The sequence below is a fragment of the Myotis yumanensis genome, unplaced genomic scaffold (assembly GCF_028538775.1).
Source record: "Myotis yumanensis isolate MYYU_CA2020_CCGP unplaced genomic scaffold, mMyoYum1.0.hap1 SCAF_3, whole genome shotgun sequence".
NCBI lineage: Eukaryota > Metazoa > Chordata > Mammalia > Chiroptera > Vespertilionidae > Myotis > Myotis yumanensis.
The window spans coordinates 166,104,892-166,126,507 of record NW_027223754.1 but is presented as its reverse complement, the minus strand read 5'-3'; the positions used below and the strand labels follow the sequence as shown (position 1 = coordinate 166,126,507).

The following is a 21,616-nucleotide window of genomic DNA, read 5'->3' as shown; positions in this document are numbered from 1 at the left end:
CCGCATCCTCAAAGTCTACAGGACTAAAGATCACTGTGATGAAAATATGGAGACTGTGAGATTGAAAATCGTTGTCTAACAAAATGAGGTAACTTCGTTTTTTTCCAGTTGGGATGGAGTAGGGATCAAAAATTGTATGCCTGGTATAGGGCTTAAATACTATAGACACTCCATAAATATTAGTTGAAAAAATGGATTAAGTAAATAATACTGAAAAGAATGCAAGAGGGAGCAGAGCATAACACCAAGTGGGGAACATTTGCAGACCATTCATCTAAGGTGGCAAGGACTGAGGTTGGCAGGTTGAGAAAGGAGGGCTAAGGAAATGGTAATAAGAAGCATTAAGAATTAAGGTATCTTCAAATTGTGAACAACAAACATGCATCTATCAACAAGTGAATCTAAGAATCAAGTGAATAAATAATCTGATGTACAGAATGAACTGGTGATTATAATGAATCAGGGACATAGAAAGGGAATGGACTGACTATTCTTGGGGGGGGGGCGGTAAGGGGAATGGGAGATTCGGGAAGAGACTGGACAAAAATCGTGCACCTATGGATGAGGACAGTGGGTGGGGAGTAAGGGCGGAGGGTGGGGCAGGAACTGGAAGGAGGGGAGTTATGGGGGGGGGGGGAAGAGGAACAAATGTAATCTGAACAATAAAAATTTAATAAAAAAAAAAAAAGAATTAAGGTATCTTGCCGAAACCAGTTTGGCTCAGTGGATAGAGCGTCAGCCTGCGGACTGAAAGGTCCCAGGTTCGATTCCGGTCAAGGGCATGTACCTTGGTTGCGGGCACATCCCCAGTAGGAGATGTGCAGGAGGCAGCTGATCAATGTTTCTCTCTCATCGATGTTTCTAACTCTCTATCTCTCTCCCTTCCTCTCTGTAAAAAATCAATAAAATATATTTTTTAAAAAAAAGAATTAAGGTATCTCAAGAAACCATCAACAAAACAACAAGAAAGCTCGCTGTGTGGGAGAACATATTTGCCAATGTTATCACCGATAAGGGTTTAATCTCCAACATTTATAGGAAACTCATGCAACTTAACAAAAGGAAGATAAACAATCCAATCAAAAAATGGCCAAAGGACCTAAGTAGACACTTTTTGAAAGAGGACATACAGAAGGCCAAGAGACATATGAAAACATGCTCAAAGGCACTAATCATCCAAGAGATGCAAATCAAAACAACAATGAGGTACCATCTCACACCTGTCAGAATGGCCATCATCAACAAATCAACACACGACAAGTGCTGACGAGGATGTGGAGAAAAAGGAACCCTCCTGCACTGCTGGTGGGAATGCAGACTGGTGCAGCCACTGTGGAGAACAGTATGGAGTTTCCTCAAAAAACTAAAAATTTGATCCAGTGATCCCACTTCTAGGAATATATCCCAAGAAACTAGAAACACCAATCAGAAAGGACATATGCACCCCCATGTTCATAGCAGCACAATTCACCATAGCTAAGATTTGGAAACATCCTAAGTGCCCATCAGCAGATGAGTGAATTAAAAAACTGTGGTACATCTACACAATGGAATACTATGCTGCTATAAAAAAGAAGGAACTTTTACCATTTGCAACAGCATGGTTGGACCTGGAGAGCATTATGCTAAGTGAAATAAGCCAGTTGGAGAAAGATAAATATCACATGATCTCACTCATTTATGGAATATAATAAATAACATAAACTGATGAACAAAAATAGATCCAGAGACAGAGAAACACCAAACAGACCAGTCAAACCTCAGAGGGAAGGCAGGGGGTGGTGGTAAGAGATCAACCAAAGGACTTGTATGCATGCATATCAGCGTAACCAACGGACACGGACACTGGGGCTGTGGGGGCTTGTCCTGGGGGGTGGGAGTGGCTGGGGAGAGGTCACTGGGGGGAAAGGGAGACATATGTAATACTTTAAACAAAAAACTAATTAATTAATTATTTTTTAAAAAGAATTAAGGTATCTCATGACATGCTTCAAATAGAGAAACCAAGCTCTGGGGGTTAAAGTCAGTAGAGTAGGGATGTAGGTAGTGATGGGATGAGAGCTGCTCCCACTGCAGAGACAGCTCCTCCTTGGGAGGGAAGGGTCATTAGAGACCCGGAGGGAGCTCCGTGCAGTCATGCCTGCAGCCCAGAGGCCGATTAGACCACTGCTCTGGGAGTTCCCATTAGTCCACTCGTCCTTGAGGCTGTACCAGTAGGTAATAGAGTAAAGGAAGGAAGCAATTAAATGAGGGAGAAAAAGAAAGGAAAGTAAACCCAATGTGAGGATTCTGAAATTCTGCCTCTAACGGGGAATGTTTGAAAGTTTTGAAAAAATGAGCCAAAAACATTTCTAATTTTAAATACATATTTCGGCATGGTTCTCAAGGTATGGTATGTAGGTTGCCTATATCCGAATGAGCTGGAGTAGTTATTTACAAATGCAGACGTCTAGGCTTCTCACCAGACCTACACAGTCAGCATCTCCAGAGTGGGGCCCAGGGCTCTGCATTAACAAATGCCCCAAGAGCCCTGGCAGGCTGGCTCATTGGTTGAAGCGCCATCTTGTACACCAAAGGGGTGCAGATTCAATTCCCGGTCAGGTACATGCCTAGGTTGTGGGTTCGATTCCCTGTCAGGGCACATACAGTAGGCAACCGATCAATATTTCTCTCTCTCTTTCTGTCTCTCTCTCTGTCTATTTCACTCTCTCCCTTCCTCTCTTTCCAAAATCAAGGATTTTTTTAAATGCCACAACTGATTCTTAGTGTAGGGAGAGGGCATGGTTTCCAGGATGAGAGGGATGATAACAGGAAAACAGAGCAAGAAAAAAGAAAATATAGTTACTCGTGGATGTAAAGAGACATAACCCTCGCATAGCGGGAATAAGACAGTTGTACCAAAAAGGCCAGTGAGGGTCTTCAGGAAGTAGAAAATCTGGAATAGACGATTGCCTCACCTGGGTTGAAAAAAAGAACAGAAAAGGTCCCTGTCTGGAATGGTGCTCGGGAAATGGTCAGGGTTTAGGCTCTATTTGGGTTTTTAAAGTTTCTCTATGTTTTTTCTTTTCACTAACGTCAAAAGTGAAATCCTGTGCTGTGTGTGCCAGTGTCTTGGAGAGAGGACCAGGATAGGGTGAAGAGAGGGCACATCAGGTTCCCCGAACCAGAACCCAGCACCCTCCTCAGGATGCATGACTCACACTGCCCAGAGGCGTTTGGTCACTCTGTGTGATTGGCATTGAGCACACAGGCAAGAGATAGGTAGGGAATTGTCCAGGAGGCCCTGGAGGCCAAGCCCTGCACAAAGCATGGGATTGTCTTTGTGATATTTTCTCAAGAGTATTGAAAAAGCCCCAAGCCCTTCCCTTCACCCCCACCACCACCTGATCCCCATACACTGTCCCCTGCCAACTCCTAAAGCCACAAATTCTGATTCAGAGTGTCATCTTTTTAAATCATTGGTCAAAGGTACATGGTACTGCAGTATGAAGGAAAGAGCAGACCTATCCATGTTGTGATCCCAGTTCTGCCACATACTAGCTTAGGCAAATTACTTAACCTCTCTGAGTCTCAGATACCTCACCTGGGATAAAATAAATATAATAAAAGGAATAAAAAATAATAATAACAACAGGATTGTTATGAAAATTAAATGAAAGACATATAATAAATCCCTCTATCTGTGCACTTTGATTGGCCTATGACATACTTTTTTTAAATTACATTTTATTGGGATGACATTAGTCATCATGGACATGTAGGTTTCATGTGAGGATAGCTAATTTCAAAATCTGTACATAGGACCATGTGCCCACCACCCAAAGTCAAATCTTCTCCTGTCACCTCGTATTAGGACCCCTTTCTCCCCCGACCCGACTCCCTCTGGCAACCACCCTCTGGCTTTTTGTGTTCATAAGTTTCAGTTTTATACCCCACATATGAGTGAAATCATATAGTTCTTAGCTTTTTCTGTCTGACTTATTTCACTTCCCATAATGTCCTCAAGGTCCATCCATGTTGTTGTAAATGACGCTGTCTCATCCTTTCTTAGGGCCGTGTGGTACTCCATTGTGTATATGTACCACATTTTCCTTATCTAGTCCTCTATCGCAGGGCACTTTGGCTGATCCAAGCCTTGGCCACCATGAATAATGCTACAATAAAATAGGAGTGCATATATCTTTGTGTATAAATGATTTCGAGTTTTTTGGGTATATACCCAGGAGTGGGGTTGTTGGGCCATATGGTAGCTTTATTTTTAATTTTTTGAGGAATCGCCAGACTGCTTTCCATAGTGGTTATGCCAGTCTACATTCCCACCATTATTAAATTCCCAGCTTTTTCCACAACTTCTCCTATGAGGTCAATATAATCCTGATACCAAAACCGGGCAAAGATAACACAAAAAAGAAAACTACAGACCAATATCCCTGATGAGTACAGACGCAAAAATCCTAAACAAAATACTAGCTAATCGAATAAAACAGTACATCTAAAAAATAATACATCACGATCAAGTGGGATTCGTTCCAGGGGCACAAGGATGGTTCAACATTCGCAAATCAATCAACATAATACATCACATTAACAAAAGAAAGGATAAAAATCATATGATCTTGTCAATAAATGCAGAAAAAGCATTTGATAAGATACAACATTCATTTATTATTAAAACGCTCAATAAAATAGGAATAGAAGACACGTACCTCAACATAATAAAGGCCATGTATGATAAACTCTCAGCCAATATAATACTCAATGGTGAAAAACTGAAAGCTTTTCCCCTAAGATCGGATGGGATGTCCACTCTCACCACTCTTATTCAACATAGTACTGGTAGTTCTAGCCAGAGCAATAAGGCAAGAGAAAGAATTAAAAGGCATCCAAATAGGGAAGGAAGAAGTCAAACTGTCACTTTTTGCAGATGACATGATGCTGTACATAGAAAACCCTGAAGACTCTACAAAAAAACTACTGGAAACAATAAACAAATGCAGTCACGTTGCAGGATACAAAATCAATGTGCAAAAATCCATTGCCTTCCTGTATGACATACTTCAATAAATATTAGCTTCTTCTCTCTCCTCAAGGGAAGTCAGGAGACACTCTCTCCCTTCAGTCACAACATCACCTGAGACCAGCAGAGAGGCTATAAAGAGACTCTGGCTCAATTTGTGAAATGTTTCATGTAAAACTTTTTTTATGTTTTTATTTATTTCAGAGAGTGGAAGGGGAGGGAGACAGGGATAGAAATATCAATGATGAGAGAGAATCATTAATTGGCTGCCTCCTGCATGCCCCCTACCAGGGATCAAGCCCAAACCCAGGCCTGTGCCCTGATCTGGAATGGACCCATGATCTCCTGGTTCATAGGTCAATGCTCAACCACTGAGCAACACCAGCCAAGCAGAGATGTAAATTCTCATTAAAATATATTCAACCCTCAGTGCGTCTCAGTAGTTAGAGTGTCGGCCCTCGCACCCAAGGATCTCCGGTTCGATTTCCGGTCAAGGGCACATACCTGGGTTGCAGGTACGATCCCAGCCTCGGTTCGAGCGTATGCAGGAGGCAACCAATTGATGCATCTCTCTCACATTGATGTTTCTCTTTCTCTCTCTCTCCCTCCCTTCTTCCCTTCTATTCTCTCTAAAAATTAATGAAAAAAATATATCCTCAGGTGAGCATTAACAATATATATACACATTCAAAATACCAAACAAAATAAATAAGATATAAATCTACACTTGGACATACCAAAGTGAAACTAGAGAATATTATGTTAAAGAAGGAGGCACATACAATTACATCCAGTGCAGTATTTTCTGAATAACTAAAATTGAAAACAATCTAAATGTTCATCAACAGAAGAATGAATATGAAATAGGGGACAATACAATGAATCACTGTAGAGTAGTCAATGTGAATGAGAGCAAGTATCAACATGAATACGTTTCAAAAACAATGAACACCTGAGTGCCCTCAGCAGTGCCCAGACCCGCCTCTCGCTGTGTGGGAAATTGATATAGGGTTAAGCCTCGGACTGACCTGTTGGCAAAGTCACAAACAAGTCCCAGCTTAGAGGGCACAGTCCTCTTAACATAATTAGGCTTGACCTTATAACACTCCCTAGATCTTATCTGGAAAGCTAATGGGCTGAGGGAAGTGCAGGAAGGGTAACTACGGTCAAAACAAGTGAAACTCACAAGAACTGTGTAACTATGGTGACCACTGCCCTGTTTACCTCTGACTATAAAAGGTTGGTGAGGCCTGAGCACAGTGGAAGTCCTTCCTCCTGAGTTGGACTTACCCGCCTGGCCCCCAATATTCCCAAATTATCTCGTGTCTTTTCTCTTTCATTTGTGTGCGGCTCTTCTTCCAGATCCCGAACCCTGAACTACGCAGGACGTGGAGGGAAACATTTACCGACATCGCTGCAGTTGTGCTTGGACAGAACAGACCCAGGGGTGCCCCTTCTTCAGCCTCTGATCACCCGCCAACCTCTTTTCCAGTCACCGCCTTTGGAACCATCTCAGCCATCCTCCGCCTCTGAGACCATGGTTTGAGCGTAACTCCTTATTGCTGAGCAACCATGGGCTCCCAAATTCGTCAGAATGATTCCACTGAGCTGGAAGCTGCCGTCAACCTCCTGATCAACCTGCATCTGAGGGCCTCCGACATCTACCTCTCTCTGCGTTTCCATTTGACCACGGTGATGTGGCTCTGGAGGGCATGAGTCACTTGTTCCAAGAGTTGTCTGAGGAGAAGTGAGAGAACATGGAGAGACTCCTGAAGATGCAAAACCACCTCTCCCGGCCGTGCCGGCCTCCAGGATGTGCAGAAGCCTTCCCTAGACAAGTGAAGTAAAACTCAGGACACCTTAGAAGCTGCCAGGGTCATGGAGAAGAACCTGAACCAGACCCTTTCGGATATGCATACTCTGAGTTCTGCAGGCACACACCCTCATCTCTGTGACTTCCTGGAGAACCACTTCCTGGATGAGGAGGTGAAACTCATCAAGAAGATGGGTAACACCTGACTAATCTCCCCAGGCTGAGCTGGGCGAGTATGTCTTTGAAAGGCTCGCCCTTAAGCACAACTAGGAGCTTTTGGAGCCCAGATGCCTTTAAGGGGCCCCTCTGCATCCCCCTGGTATCTGGCTTCTGGCTGAGCCTCTTCCTGAAACCTCTAAGCATCCTTTTAACCACGCTAGAGCCTTGTCCCATGCTTTGGACCAAATGGAAACAATAAAGCACTTTGCAGCAAAAACAAACAAGCAAAAACAGTAAACACCTTGAATTGAAAATGCAAGGTGCAGAATAATATACATACTACCAGACCCCTTGTTAAAAACTTAAAACCACGCATAACAATGCATATATTGTTTGGGGGCACATACATGTATAATGAAGACATGAAAACCTGCACAGAAATAATGTACACAAATTCAGAATCCTTATTACCTTTGTAAAAATAGACTCAAGTAGAGGCTATTTATTGTACAAAACCCAGCATATCCAGATCTAGAAGCAATCAGTCTAACTCCTGGCACATTGAGACCATCACCAACCCCACCTATTTTTAAAGGTCCTACTTCCTTGAGGTTTATATATTTTGCCCATATGCCTCCCATCTCCTTTTGGTTACTCTCCCTCATTCTTTAAGAACACTGGTACTGCCCTAGCCGGTTTGGCTCGGTGGATAGAGCATCGGCCTGCGGACTCAAGGGTCCCAGGTTCGATTCCGGTCAAGGGCATGTACCTTGGTTGCGGCACATCCCCAGTAGGGGGTGTGCAGGAGGCAGCTGATCGATGTTTCTCTCTCACTGATGTTTCTAACTCTCTATATCTCTCTCCCTTCCTCTCTGTAAAAAATCAATAAATATATATATTTTTTAAAAGAACACTGGTACTTGTTTCATAGAATTTCTCTCCATCCCAAGATCTGCTACTACTCCAAGTGATCAAAACATTCACTGAGTGTCCCATCCAAAACGCAGCTTCCTCAACCCAATAGGCATCTACTCCACTCCACTTCAGTCACCCAGTCCCATGGCTCTATCCCGGGAATACTTCATGGAATGTCTAAAACCATAAACTCAGGCATCTACTTTTCTCACCAACATCTTATTCTTTCAGGTCACTTGCTCAGTTGTTCCTAATACTCCTGTTTTGATTCCATTAAGACAGTTCGTCCATTAATAGTTACTTCTACTGTATCTCTGTGTATCAGCCTCCTCTTTCTTCACTTCCCTCCTTATCCAGATAAGATTCAATAGTCCAAAATCTAAACCACTTCTGCCAATATCTTCTATTACCTTGCCTTCTTACCTTTCTGTCACACTTTCCTGTGGGAAAAAAACAACAACAACAATCTAACCCCAATTGCATGTTTTCATAGGTGCCCTTAGAGCAACATTCAACCTCTTAAATGTGACTTGGCCTCCACATGCTTCTACAAACATTTCTTGCCACTCACAATCTTGTATCTATGCTTCAGCCATAATGATTACCTTTTATATCCTTGACTACGTAGGCTTTTTCACATTTTTTTCCTCTACCTATAACAACTTCCCACCAACTTTGCCTAGCAATCCCATAAAAAGTGATCAATAAAGATTTTTTGAATTAATTTAATCAATGAAAGCATGAGTAGATGGCTAGCCAGACCAATTAGTTACCCTAAGTAAATAAATAAGCTATGCCTAGTGTTTATGCCTTTACATCTCCAGGTCAACATCATATGTTGCCCTTTAACATGTATTTCAAGAAGACCCACAGAGGCTCCCTTCTAGCATTGCCACTGTTATTCTTGTGCACTTTCTCTAAAATTATTGATCTAACCTTAGTCAGTTTTTCTCAGTTGTTAGAGTGTCTGCCCACAGACTGAAGCGTCACCGGTTCCATTCCCAGTCAAGGGCATGTAGCCTCGATCCGAGCCCAGGTCGGGGCGCGTGTGTGAGGCAACCAATTGCTGCATCTCTCTCACCAATGTTTCTCTCTCTCTCTCTCTCTCTCTCTCTCTCTCTCTCTCTCTCTCTTCCCTTCCAGTCTCTTAAAAAATATCATCAGGTAAGGATTTAAAATAATAATAAAAGTATTGATCTAGTGCTAATTCTTCCTTCACAATGTCTTTCCATATAACTGAAACTAAGCCCTTGTACTCTAATTATAATAATAATAAACTTTTTAAGCACTTTTTAATATATCAAACTCAGGTAGATTTTATTGACACCATCTTATAGTTGAAGAAAATGAGGCTCACAGAGTTGAATTTAAGGCAGTAAGGCAGTAAAGCAAATCCAAGACTCAAAACTTCAATCTTTTTTATTTCAAAGTCCATTTTCTTTTCTTAATCAGTGTTGCATTCTTGGTCAAAAATAAAAGAGAGGAAGAAAAAATAAATAAGCAAACAAACAAATGAGAGGAAGAAAAGGAAAAGAGATGAATACAGACATTACTTTTATGAGTGAATAATCAAAGTGGAAGAAATAAGCTTTGTAAAGAACAAAGGAACAGAGGAGGTGTGGAGAGAATGAAGAGCCAGAAGAAGAGGCCTGAACAAGGATGAATTTGAGGTAAGAAATCCAGGTTTCAGCATCAGTGACAGCACACACACCCCAGAATGGTGGAAGTTAATGAGCTTTATCTGTGTTTGTGCTGGGAAAGGGTAAAGCAACATCTCCTTTAACTATGGAAGGGAGTAAACAATAGTGAGGAGGAGGAGGAGACCGGGCATTTTGACATTGCCCAAAGGAGGAGGATATAGAGGCAGATCCTTGACCTGGTCGTGGACAACACGAGCAACCTTTCCCAATCTGACGTCCTTTTCCTCTCTCTGCGGGTACCTGCTCTCTAGCCCTTGAAATTCCATGTGAATCCTTGTTCTTGGCTCAACTTCATAAAGTTTAATGTCAGAAAGACATTGTGTTGTCCTTCTTGTTGTTGTTATTTTGGGGTAGATGTTGAAGTTTTTGCCTAAAACAAATCATTCAGCCAAGAAGGGAGTTCAAAAAGGACATGACCGTCTCAGGACCTACTGGTTAAACTCCTCACACCATCCTCCTACAAGCAGGTTGAGACTCCCTGTGGCATTGCCAACAAGGTCATCAAGTTTTCTAAGAAGACAGAATAATCTTTGTTCCAGGAAGCACAGTTCTTGACTGATACATTATTCCCCAAGGGTTATATAACTGGAAGTTGCTCCAAGCCTTAACCCCTATACATAAAACCAATGACAAAATTAAACTACTTCCCAGTTGCAAAGCCAAACAGGACTCAGAGAACAGAGAGCTATGAGCCAAGGCCAGAGACAGGGCAAGGTATAGAAACTGGACACAAAGATTATGAGAAGTTAGACTCCTCGAGCTATGATCAGGACTAAAAATTCTACCATAAAAAAAGGAGGCACTTCAAACAGGCACTATCCCAAATTTCCTATGGGACAGGCACTCAATTCCTCCAGCAGTGTTTTTATCCTAATCCTTTCTCCTTTCCTCCTGACTTTAAACCCTAGACTTTGAGCTGGATGAAAACTCAGACTGTGATCATGCCTCTTCAGAGTGAGAAAAACTTCATCATACTTCTTGAAGATATTTAACTGGTGCCATGGGCTGAATGTGTATATCCTCCCAAAATTCATATATTAAAACCCTAATCCCCAATATGATGGTATTTGGAGATGGGGCCTTAGGGAGCTAATTAAGTCGTGAGGGTGGACCTCTCATGATGGGGTTAGTGCCCTTATAGGAAGATACACTCAGGAGCCTTCCCCCTCTCTCCATCATGTAACATTAGAGAAGCTGGCTATCTACAAACTAAGAAGAGGGTCCTCACCAGAAACCCCGTTAACTGGTACCTTGATCTTGGGCTTCCCAACACCAAGAACTGTGAGAAATAAATTTCTGCTGTTTAAGCCACGCAGTGTATGGTATCTTGTCATAGTAGCCCAAACTGACTAAGACAGCTGGTGTACAGCACTAATGGGCCTCCGCTATCCTGAGGACATTCAAACAATTCATGAGATAATCCTCTAGGATCATCTGACCACTGAGAAACGTTTTTCTGGTACAGAGGTGAGGAGGTACAGGAGAGGGGCTATTAACAGCTTATGTTTGCTGCATGCTTACTATGTACAGGCACTGTTCTCAGTGCTTTCTACTAAACCACTTAATACAATAATCCTATGAAGGAGATACAGCTACTATTTCTGTTTTACAATTAATAAAACTGAGGCATAAAGATAGAATGACCTTCTCAAGGTCACACATTAACAAGTGTCAGATCTGGTATTAAGAACCCAAAGTCTGACTCCAAAGTCTATGCTCTCCACCACTGCACTCCAGCCTGTTGCAAACAACAGCATAACCCCCAGAATATCTCACTATGTGGTACCCAAGGCCCTATTTCAAATTCAAAAATCTTTAATTTCCTCTTTATTATTTTGAAATGAAATTTGAAGATCACATAACCTAACTTCACACATACTTTCATGAAAACCCACATAATGTACTAAATGCTGCATAAATAAAAGGGAAATAATTTATTATAAATTAATATTTATTTCCAAAAAATTTTTGGCTACAATCACACCAGAAGACATAATAAAAAGCTGGATGTTAGACCCCCCCAAACACAGAACGTAGTGGCTACAGCACAGGGATACAGACGTGCCACATTGGCAGCTCCAGCATCATGAGCAGCATTGCCATCAATGATAGGATTTTTGAAATGATAAATATCCTTGTCAACGTTCCAGACAAAACCAAAACAATCTCCCTCTTGATTTTCACAATTGCTGTATTACTAGAAAAATCAGTATATGTTGATTCCATGAAAAAAATGCTTGTGTCTGTATGTGCAGTGGAGTTAGGCTTAATTAATTTTTAACAGACTTTATACCTACATGAATGTCTACCTAAAACATTTTAAGGTCAAGCAGAACACAGAAAAATTCTTTAGAGCTCAGCATTGCCCTGCACATTGACAGATAGCTAGACCCCACTCCCTAAGCACTAGTAGTTCCCTCTAATCATTGTGACAGCCCCAAATGCCTCTAGATATTATTCCCAAATTGTCTCCTAACTTCAGTGGGCCTCCATCTTTGCCCCATATCTCAAACCTTTGATCGTAGATTCATGACCTCTCAGTTGCTAACCTGATTCCTTATTCCACTGAACCTTTATCTCATTTCCCGATCCCTTCACCATATCCTTCCCTTATTCCCAATTCCATAAAGTACAACTACAGTATTTAAATCTAACAAAGGAACTGGGGCCACTGAGGCTTTATGAAACTAGAACAAGGAAAAGATCTTAAACCAGCCAGGAGGAAGTGGGAGAAGGGAGGGAAGGGGGAAGGACAAGGAAAGGAGTGGAATAATGGCAATGAGGGAAGGGATGGAAAGGAGAGAGAAAAGGCCTCTCGCCATCTCACCAGAACACCCAGAGTTCCTGAAGTGACTAGGCTTCAAGGGCAGAGACCACGCCCCAAGGATATGTCCCAAGGAAGGGCAATGGGAGTTTCAGGACCTATGCAGAACATACCACCCAACAGCAGCAGAATACACATTCTTCTCAAGTGCACGTGGAACATTCTCCAGCTTAGATCATTTGTTAGGCCACAAAACAAGCCATAACAAATTTAAGGAGACTGTAATCAGCCCCAGCCAATTTGGCTCAGTGGATAGAGCATCGGCCTGTGGACCATAGGGTCCTGGGTTCAATTCAGGTCAAGGGCATATACCTTGGTTGCAGGCTCCTCTCTCACCCAGGCCCTGGTTGGGGAACGTGCAAGAGGCAACCAATCAATGTGTGCCTCTCACATGGATGTTTCTCTCTGTCTTTCCCTCTCTCTTCCACTCTCTCTAAAAATCAATGGGGGGCAGGGGGAGGGAAGAAGACTGTAATCATATCAACCATCTTTACTGACCACAAGATATAAAACAAGTAATCAATACCAAGAAGATAACTAGAAAATTCACAAATAGGTGGAGATTCAACAACATGCTCATGAACAATGGGGTCATGGAAGAAATCAAAAGAGAAATAAAAAAAAAATAGCTTGAGACAAATAAAACTGGAAATACAACATACCCAAACTTATGGAATACAGCAACAGCACTTCTTGAGGAAAGTTTTTAGTGATAAACACCTACATTAAGAAAAAAAGAAAAAAGAAACAGTCTAACTTTACACCTCAAAGGATTAGAAAGAGAAGAGTGAACTGAGCCCAAATTTAGTAGAAGAAAGGCAATAACAAAAAATAAAGCAGAACTAAAGAAAAGACTAAAAAAGACAATAGAAGAGATCAGCTAAACTAAGAGCAGGAGGTTTTTCAAAAGATAAACTTGACAAACCTTTAGCTAGACCTACAAGGAAAAAAGAGAGATTAAAATAAATAAAATTATAGTTAAAGAGGAGATATTAAACTGATACTACAAAAATAAAGGGTCACCCGGCTGACGTGGCTCAGTGGTTGAGCATCAACCTATGAACCAGTAGGTCAGGGTTTGATTCTGGTCAGGGCACATGCTGAGGTTGCAGGCTTGATCCCCAGTAGGGGATGTGCAGGAGGCAGCCGATCAATGATTCTCTCTCATTGATGTTTCTCTCCCTCTCCCTTCCTCTCTGAAATCAATAAAAATATATTTTTAAGAAATAAAGGGTCATGAGAAACTACTATGAATAATTACATACCAGCAAATTGAATAATCTAGGAGAAATAGATAAATTTCTAGAAACACATAACTACCAAATGTGAATCATGAAAAAATAAAAAATCTGAACATACCAATAATAAGTAAAAAGACGGCATCATTAATCAAAAACCTCCCAACAAAGAAAAACCCAGGACTAGATGTGTTGAAGAGAAACTACCAATCATTCAAGAAAAGTTAATGCCAATTCTCAAACTGTTCCTAAATTGAACCCTCCCAGACTCTTTTGATGAGGCCAGCATTACCCTGATAACAGAGCTAGATAAGAACATTACAAGAAAACTACAGGCCAGTATTCTTAACAAATATAGATGTTAAAATGCTCAGCAAAATACTAGCAAAACAAATCAAACAGCACATTAAAAAGATCATACACGCCAAGCCGTTGATGTTTCTCCTCTCTCTCTCTCTCTCTCTCTCTCTCTCTCTCTCTTTCTCTCTCTCTCCTCTCCCTTTCTCTCTAAAATCAATAAAAAATAATTTTTTTAAAAAGAGCATACACTACAATCAAGCGGAAATTATCCCTAGGATAAAAGGATGGTTCAAACAACGAAAATCCATCTATCTATAAACACAAATTGTATAATTTCTCCTTATATTTGCTAGTACCCAAGCTTTTTGGTCATTTATCTGCACCCTCCCAGAGTTATTTCAGATCTTCCTAAAATTTCTTTTGCAATGAATGAATTTATTTAACTTTCTCCCCTAAAGCTCAAAATTATCAGGAATCATAGAGATGTTGATGTATTTTCATTTAGCTCCAGACCCTATATTTAAGAATATTAATAATCTAGACTGGAAGTAAGCAAGAGATGAAGAAACTCTGGTCGAACAAGAAATGGAGGCTAAAAATAAACACTTGGGATGGGAGCACGGTGGTATTCTTTAGGGACATGAAGATGGCTGTTGGAAGTACTCTGGGAAGTGACTAAAAGAGTGATCTCTAGACTCAGCCTTCCTTGGCTCAAATTCCAACTCTACTGTTTATTTGCTGACTGACCTACAGAAAATTAATTAACCCCTTAGGATTTTTAGTTCCTTATCTACAAATGTATTATATATATATATCAGTTCCTCCTCTTTGGGTTGGTATATGGGTTAAATGGTTTAAAAACAGGCAAAGTGCTTATTATTAATACCTCGTCTGACTCACAGTTGGTGCTTAATAACTATGATTACGTGCAAGAGAACTTGTACCTTATGGCCTGAGACCAGCAGAGAGAGTATATAAAGAGGCAGACTCTGGCTCAATTTATGAAATGTTTTAATATAAAACATTTTGTATGTTTTTATTGATTTTAGAGAGAGGAAGGGAGAAGGAGAGAGGAATAGAAACATCAATGATGAGAGAGAATCATTGATAGGCTGCCTCCTGCACATACCCTACTGGGAATCAAACCTCCTGGTTCATGGGTTGACGCTCAACCACTGAGCAACACCAGCAGGACTATGAAATGTTTTAATAATTAACACCATACCTGACATGCAATACATGCCCAATAAATATTGAATGAATATGTAATACAAAATAATAAAGAAAGATTTTATAGAATGAAATGGTGAGCCTCGGGATATCATGCATTTGTTTTCACTATACCATCTCAACAATGTGTGATGATTCATTTTATGTCAACTTGACTAGGCCACTGGGTGCCCAGATATTTGGTTGTTTTAGGATGAGATTAACATTTTAATTAGTAGACTCCATAAAGCAGATTGCCCTCCCCAACCAACTGTGGCTACCCTGACTGATAGCAGTCCTGGAGGTCACAAAGCTAAAAATCTTGTGATTCAGCCACTACAGGAAAGTAATAGGAAGACCTCTTTGTAGAAAGCTGCTAGAGAAGGGCCAACAATAAATGCACAGATGCGCATACAGAGGAGACCAGCAAATATCATGAATAAAATAAAAAGCTGAGATATTGGCCTTCCCTTGTCTTTAGACTCAGACTCAGACTGGAAACTACACCATCAGCTCTCTGGTTCTCAGACTCAGACTTGTACTAGAACTTACATCATTGGCTTTTCTGGATCTGGACTTCTCAGCCTCCATAACCTCATGAAAAAATTACTGATGATAAATAAGTACACACCCATTATATATTTGCAATTATATATATATCAGTGATCACAGATATTAGAGATAATTCAAGTGTAGTTGGAGGATTAGATCTGACTTCTTTCAGATGCAGAGATATGAACTTAGTCTCTAGTGGTCTTCTGTTCAACCAGTGGTTTACTGATTGCAGATGTCAAATGAGCCTCAATGGCTCCAAACTTAGTGATACCCATCAGTGATACCCACCAGATTGAGCGGGAAAATACCTTTAGCCAAGCACAGATAATGAGCCAAAGCTCAGGAATGACATCAGAAGAATGGCTGCATGAGAGATCCCCTTGTCCTCTACCCCTAAAATTTCAATGAGTCGATCAACTATAACTCAACAAAAGATTCCCTGCTCAATAGAGGCAAGCCTGAGAAATCCACACATTGAAGCATCTAAAAGTGGGCAAATGATAGCAAACATGGGAGGCAAGAAGGGAGGAGGGCTAAGACAGCCAGGGATGCAGCCTTGTAGCCTGGAGCTTGTGGCCATGCTGGGCCTGAGAGGGGAGGAAGCCCCTTGTAGCAGGCGCTGCCTTCGGCAGGAGGAGCAGAGTCTGGGGGAGCACTGATTCAGGAGTGAGCAGTGAGAACCGTGACTGAGCCAGCCTAGTCATCTGAGCAAGGACATGGCGTAGGGGTTCTGCCACCACCGTCTGTTGTTGGGCAGTCATGGTTCCAAACAAAGGAATGGAGCCACAGAGCCCTGCCACCCATAGCCAGCCTAGTCATCTGAGCAAGGACATGGCGTAGGGGTTCTGCCACCACCGTCTGTTGTTGGGCAGTCATGGTTCCAAACAAAGGAATGGAGCCACAGAGCCCTGCCACCCATAGCCCCTAAAACTCACCTTCAGTCACCCTTGGTGTCGTGTGGAGGAGTACATTATCTCCAAACCAAAAACAATTACAGCAGAATGGGTATTTCCCTCTGTGACTGACCATCCCCTCGCTCCTGTGGACATTACCAAGAGGGCAAAACAAACCCCACCCCCAACCAACTGTGGCTACACTGACTGATAGCAGTCCTGGAGGTCACAGAGCTAAAAATCTTGTGATTCAGTCACCTACTGGAAAGTAGTAGGAAGACCTCTTTTTTTTTTTTTACGGCTAATTACCATGTTTCTCTTTTATTAGATAGGATAGTCACTCTTCTATATCTGGAATACAATTCAGTTGGCTATTGCATATTGCAAACAAAATTTCCCCCAGATTGTTGTTTTCCATGTTGGAGTGTTTTTTTTGTTTTGTTTTGTTTTTTATTGCTTAAAGCATTACAAAGGGTATTATATATGTGTCCTTTTTTTTCCCCCCGCCCTTGACAATACCCCGGCTTCCCCTACCCCCAGTGTCTTATGTCCATTGGTTATGCTCATATGCATGCATACAAGCCCTTCAGTTGATCTCTTAACCCCCTCCCTCCTGCCCCCCAACCCTCCCCGGCCTTCCCGCTGCAGTTTGACAATCTGTGTGAGGCAGCTCTGCCTCTGTATCTATTATTGTTCAAAAGTTTATAATGGTCTCTATTATCCATGAATGAGTGAGATCATGTGGTATTTTTCCTTCATTGACTGGCTTATTTCACTTAGCATAATGCTCTCCAGCTCCATCCATGCCATTGCAAATGGTAAGAGTACCTTCTTTCTTACAGCAGCATAGTATTCCATCATGTAGATGTACCACAGTTTTCTAATCCATTCATCTACTGATGGGCATTTAGGCTGTTTCCAGATCTTAGCTATGGTGAATTGTGCTGCTATGAACATATAGGTGCATATATCCTTTCTGATTGGTGTTTCTGGTTTCTTGGAGGAAGACCTCTTTGTGGAAAGCTGCTAGAGAAGGGCCAACAATAAATGCACAGATGCGCATACAGAGGAGACCAGCAAATATCATGAATAACCACAGTAGTGAGGCAGCTCAGCAAGAAAATGAAAAATCTCCACACAGCAAACTGGAACACAGGGAAATATCTATACTAATAAAAGGGTAGTATGCTAATTAGACTGGACGATTCCAGACAACCTTCTGCACATCCTTCCTCACAAAGCCAGGCCCAGGCAAAGCCGCCCGCCTGCAATCCCAGATGCCAGTGCCTGCAGCCCAGGAGACAGAGAAAAGCCTCCTGCCCCACAGTCCCGGGTGCCTGCAGCTGGCCTGGGCGAAGCCACCCCCCCATGGTCCCCTGTGGCTGTGGCCTGCCCAGGCAAAGCCGGCCTGGGTCCTGGGTGCCTGTGGCCGGCCAGAGGGAGGGAATCCTGGGTCCCGGGTGCAGGGCCAAGTCAGAGGAGGTTAGGGGCAATCAGTCAGGCAGGCAGAGGTGGTTAGGGGCGATCAGACAGGCAGGCAGGTGAGCGGTTAGGAGTCAGCAGTCCCAGATTGCTAGAGGCATATCCAACTGCCGGTTTAGGCCTGATCCCTGTGGACATCCTCCAAGGGGTCCCAGATTGGAGAGGGTGCAGGCTGGGCTGAGGGTCACCTCCCACCCCCTGCACAAATTTCATGCACCAGGCCTCTAGTGTGATATAAATGACAGAGAGTTCAAGATTGCAACAAGATGCAAAACAATACAGAAAGGCAAAGTTCAGCAAAGCATGTAGGACAACCTCCCTTGGGGACATTCCAACACAAGCCTTGAAAATCACACTTCTTTCTCCTACCATCTCCTTCTTTCCCCATTCCACCCCTCCTCCATGCATTGGCCCAAATCTAGGACTGCCCACTCCCTCATTGAGACTTTATTCCTGGTACCATTCTTGGTTACATCCCCTTCCTTGAAATTCACACTGGCAGGACCAGCTTGGGGAATTAGCCTTGGGCAGCCAAGTCCTTCTTCCTGGCACAGATGCCAGCACAACTGTTCACTCAGAGACACCTTTGTGTCCACAGGGTATAAAAGACAAGAGTGTCCTGGACATATCAGTTCTTGGGTTGCACTAGCTGCAAATATGAAGACAATTCTGATTATCTCCCTCCTCAGCTGCTTCTTTGCAGCTTACAATGCCAAAGTCTTCTCCAAATGTGAGCTGGCCCGCCAGCTGAAGGCTCATGGAATGGATGGCTTCCATGGCTACAGCTTGGCAAACTGTGAGTATGAACTACTCATCCATCCTTTCTGTCTCTGCCCAAAGTGACCCTCTTCCCCAACCCAGCAAACTCTCCCCAAACCAGCTTTCTCCCACTCCCCTGTCTGCTCTTCTTGTCTCTGTCCCCTCTGCCTTGTAATTCCTATTTGGTTCTCCTTTTCTCTCTTTCCACCAGGAATTATCCTATCATAGATTTCCTTTTGCTTCTCCCACAAATCACCTTCCCACCCAATGGCTTGGACATACGCAAAGCCTAACCTATCTACTTTTAGTTTTGCTACCATCATCTTTGCTTTCACCTGCATTCTTTTTAGTTCAGGTCATTGGAGCACAATAGGTGTTGCCCTCCCACCCTCTCCTCTGCTCTTTTCTCTACCAAAAATAACCTACAGCTGCTAAGTTTGTCTAAGGTTGCTCTACTAGTGCCACAAGGGAGTTAGATGGGGATCATGAGAATAGAAGGCGAGGCAATGAAAAGGATTGAGAGTCATCTATCACGTTGGTAGGTACACATGAAACTATTTCAACTTCTCTTGAATATCTTCACTTTTCTCCATGCCAAACCTTCTCTTTCTTATTACCCCCAAAGATAGTTTGTCTGGAATTCCTTCCTAGGATTCTCCTCCACTACCTCTCCACCTCTTCTCTTGCATATACCTTGGGGTACAGAGCAAAAGTGCATATACATGGCAAGAATTGGATATTTGGCTGGAAGCTGAGGCTGGAAAGGTTAGACTGTGGAACAGACTGTGATTGATTAATGATTGAGCATTCCAAATATTTAACAAATTGTTATTACATACTTATCATGGCCTCATTATTGCTTAAGCCTGGGAATACATCTGGATTACAAATGACTTCTAACATTGAGGGTCTTGTAGTCTTTGCATTTTAGTCTTAATGGACTTTCCTTTCTGGTAGCTGTGGTAAAGCACAAGTTGAATCTTATTATGGAGCATGCTCCCTTTTTTATCCACACCTTTTGCTCTCTCTGACACAGGGGTCTGCATGGCTGAGCATGAGAGTAGCTTCAACACCAGGGCCTTTAATGGAGGAAACTCCGATGGCAGTAGTGACTATGGGATCTTCCAGATCAACAACAAGTGGTGGTGCAAGGACAACAAGCATCCCTCAGAAAATGCCTGCAACATAATGTGCAGCAGTAAGGACTCTGTCCCCTCTGAGGCTGGGTGGAGTGGGGGCAGACAAAATAAGTGCCAAATTCAGTGCACTGCTCCCTAACACCTGACCCTCAGCATGCACTGTGGGAGCTGAGTACACAAAATAAAAGGGCCCTAAGTGATCTCACACTAAAACAGGATTCCACAGAGACCCTCCTGCTGAAAGGGGGGGAGAGAGATACACTGACCCTTGACTAAGCCTCACCTTCCTGAGTCCCCATCTCTCAAGACATGCTATGCCATTCCTGACACGGACACCTCTGCATCACCATTCCACAAACCCATATAGCACTCAGGACACACTAAGCAGATGCCTGAAACAAAGGCTTTCTCTAGTCCATCAAGTCCTGGATGCCCTCTGGAGAGAACGGGCTCAAAAACAGATTCTTAGCAAAGGCACCAAGTCCCGGCAAAATGAAAGGGAAACCCCCCCCCCCCCACCCCCGAAGGGCTCCAGAGATAAAGGGTTTCTGAATCTCAAGGCTGTTTCCTTTGGGACTCTTCAAACAATGATTAATTACTAAAACAGGAAAAGGGATTTTTTTTCCCTCTGCACTCATCCACTTTTCCTTTCAGAATTTCTGGATGATAACATCAGTGACGACATCAACTGTATCAAGAGGGTTGTGAGAGATCCTAACGGGATGTCTGCTTGGTAAGGAGACCGTGAAGGGCAGAGACCAGCCACTCTGCCAGGGATGGGCCCAGGCTGTGTCTAGGATGCTGATGTGAGCAGCATCTCTACTGTAGGATTTTCCCTGGGCTTTGTAAGGAGTCGAGACTGTTCTCCTGAGGTGAAATGAGGCAGAATAATATTGTGATGTTTTCACCCCAGGTATCACTGCAGCACCCACCCACTTGTGTCTCAGGTGGGCAAGCCTTCCCGACCTGGGACTCTCCCACCGCATAAACAGACTCCAGCCTGCAGACCCTGCATTCCCTCTCCATCGAGCCCTTAGCAGTGGTTCTCAACCTTCTGGCCCTTTAATACAGTTCCTCATGTTGTGACCCCAACCATAAAATTATTTTCATTGCTACTTCATAACTGTAATTTTGCTACTGTTATGAATGGTAATGTAAATATCTGATGTGCAGGATGGTCTTAGGCGACCCCTGTGAAAGGGTCGTTTGACCGCCAAAGGGGTCGCGACCCACAGGTTGAGAACCGCTGCCTTACAGACTTCTGACTCTGCCTTTGATCTATGTTTTATTTCTCTATCCTTAGGGTGGCCTGGGTAAATCACTGCAAAAATAAGAATTTGTCCCAATACCTGGCCGGCTGTCAACTGTGAGACTGTCCTTGAATATGGCTCCTGGAGAAGGTGGCCCAGAAGGCAGGGCAATTCTTCAAGATCCTAGGAAGCTCTGAATGTTCCCCCATCTTTGCCTCCAAAATAAAAATTACTGAAATTCAGCTGTCTTTCAAGTAGCATGTTTAAGGGCTGGGTCGTGATGGAGATTTGCCACATGATATAGACAGCTGGATATCCTGTTCTCTCCAAGCCCACCATATCTCCTCTGGAAAGATACTTGAG

General features: G+C 42.8%; 1 protein-coding gene across 1 annotated transcript; it reads left to right on the top strand.

The window, feature by feature from the left end:
- The first annotated feature begins 6,895 nt into the window (after window positions 1-6,895).
- LOC139006436 (lysozyme C, milk isozyme-like) lies at window positions 6,896-21,373 on the top strand. Its single transcript, XM_070408811.1, has 5 exons — window positions 6,896-7,025; window positions 18,704-18,901; window positions 19,901-20,062; window positions 20,658-20,736; window positions 21,307-21,373. The coding sequence occupies exons 1-5, from the start codon at window positions 6,896-6,898 to the stop codon at window positions 21,371-21,373; spliced, it is 636 nt and encodes a 211-aa protein (XP_070264912.1).
- Window positions 21,374-21,616: the final 243 nt, after the last annotated feature.

What these genes read in the sequence shown, in the direction of transcription:
- LOC139006436 (XM_070408811.1), top strand. Translation starts at nt 6,896, where the DNA reads ATGGAGAAGAACCTGAACCAGACCCTTTCGGATATGCATACTCTGAGT. An exon ending in GAAACTCATCAAGAAGATGG is followed by an intron (nt 7,026 to 18,703) that starts GTAACACCTGAC and finishes TTGTGTCCACAG; the next exon opens with GGTATAAAAGACAAGAGTGT. An exon ending in CTGCAACATAATGTGCAGCA is followed by an intron (nt 20,063 to 20,657) that starts GTAAGGACTCTG and finishes TTTTCCTTTCAG; the next exon opens with AATTTCTGGATGATAACATC.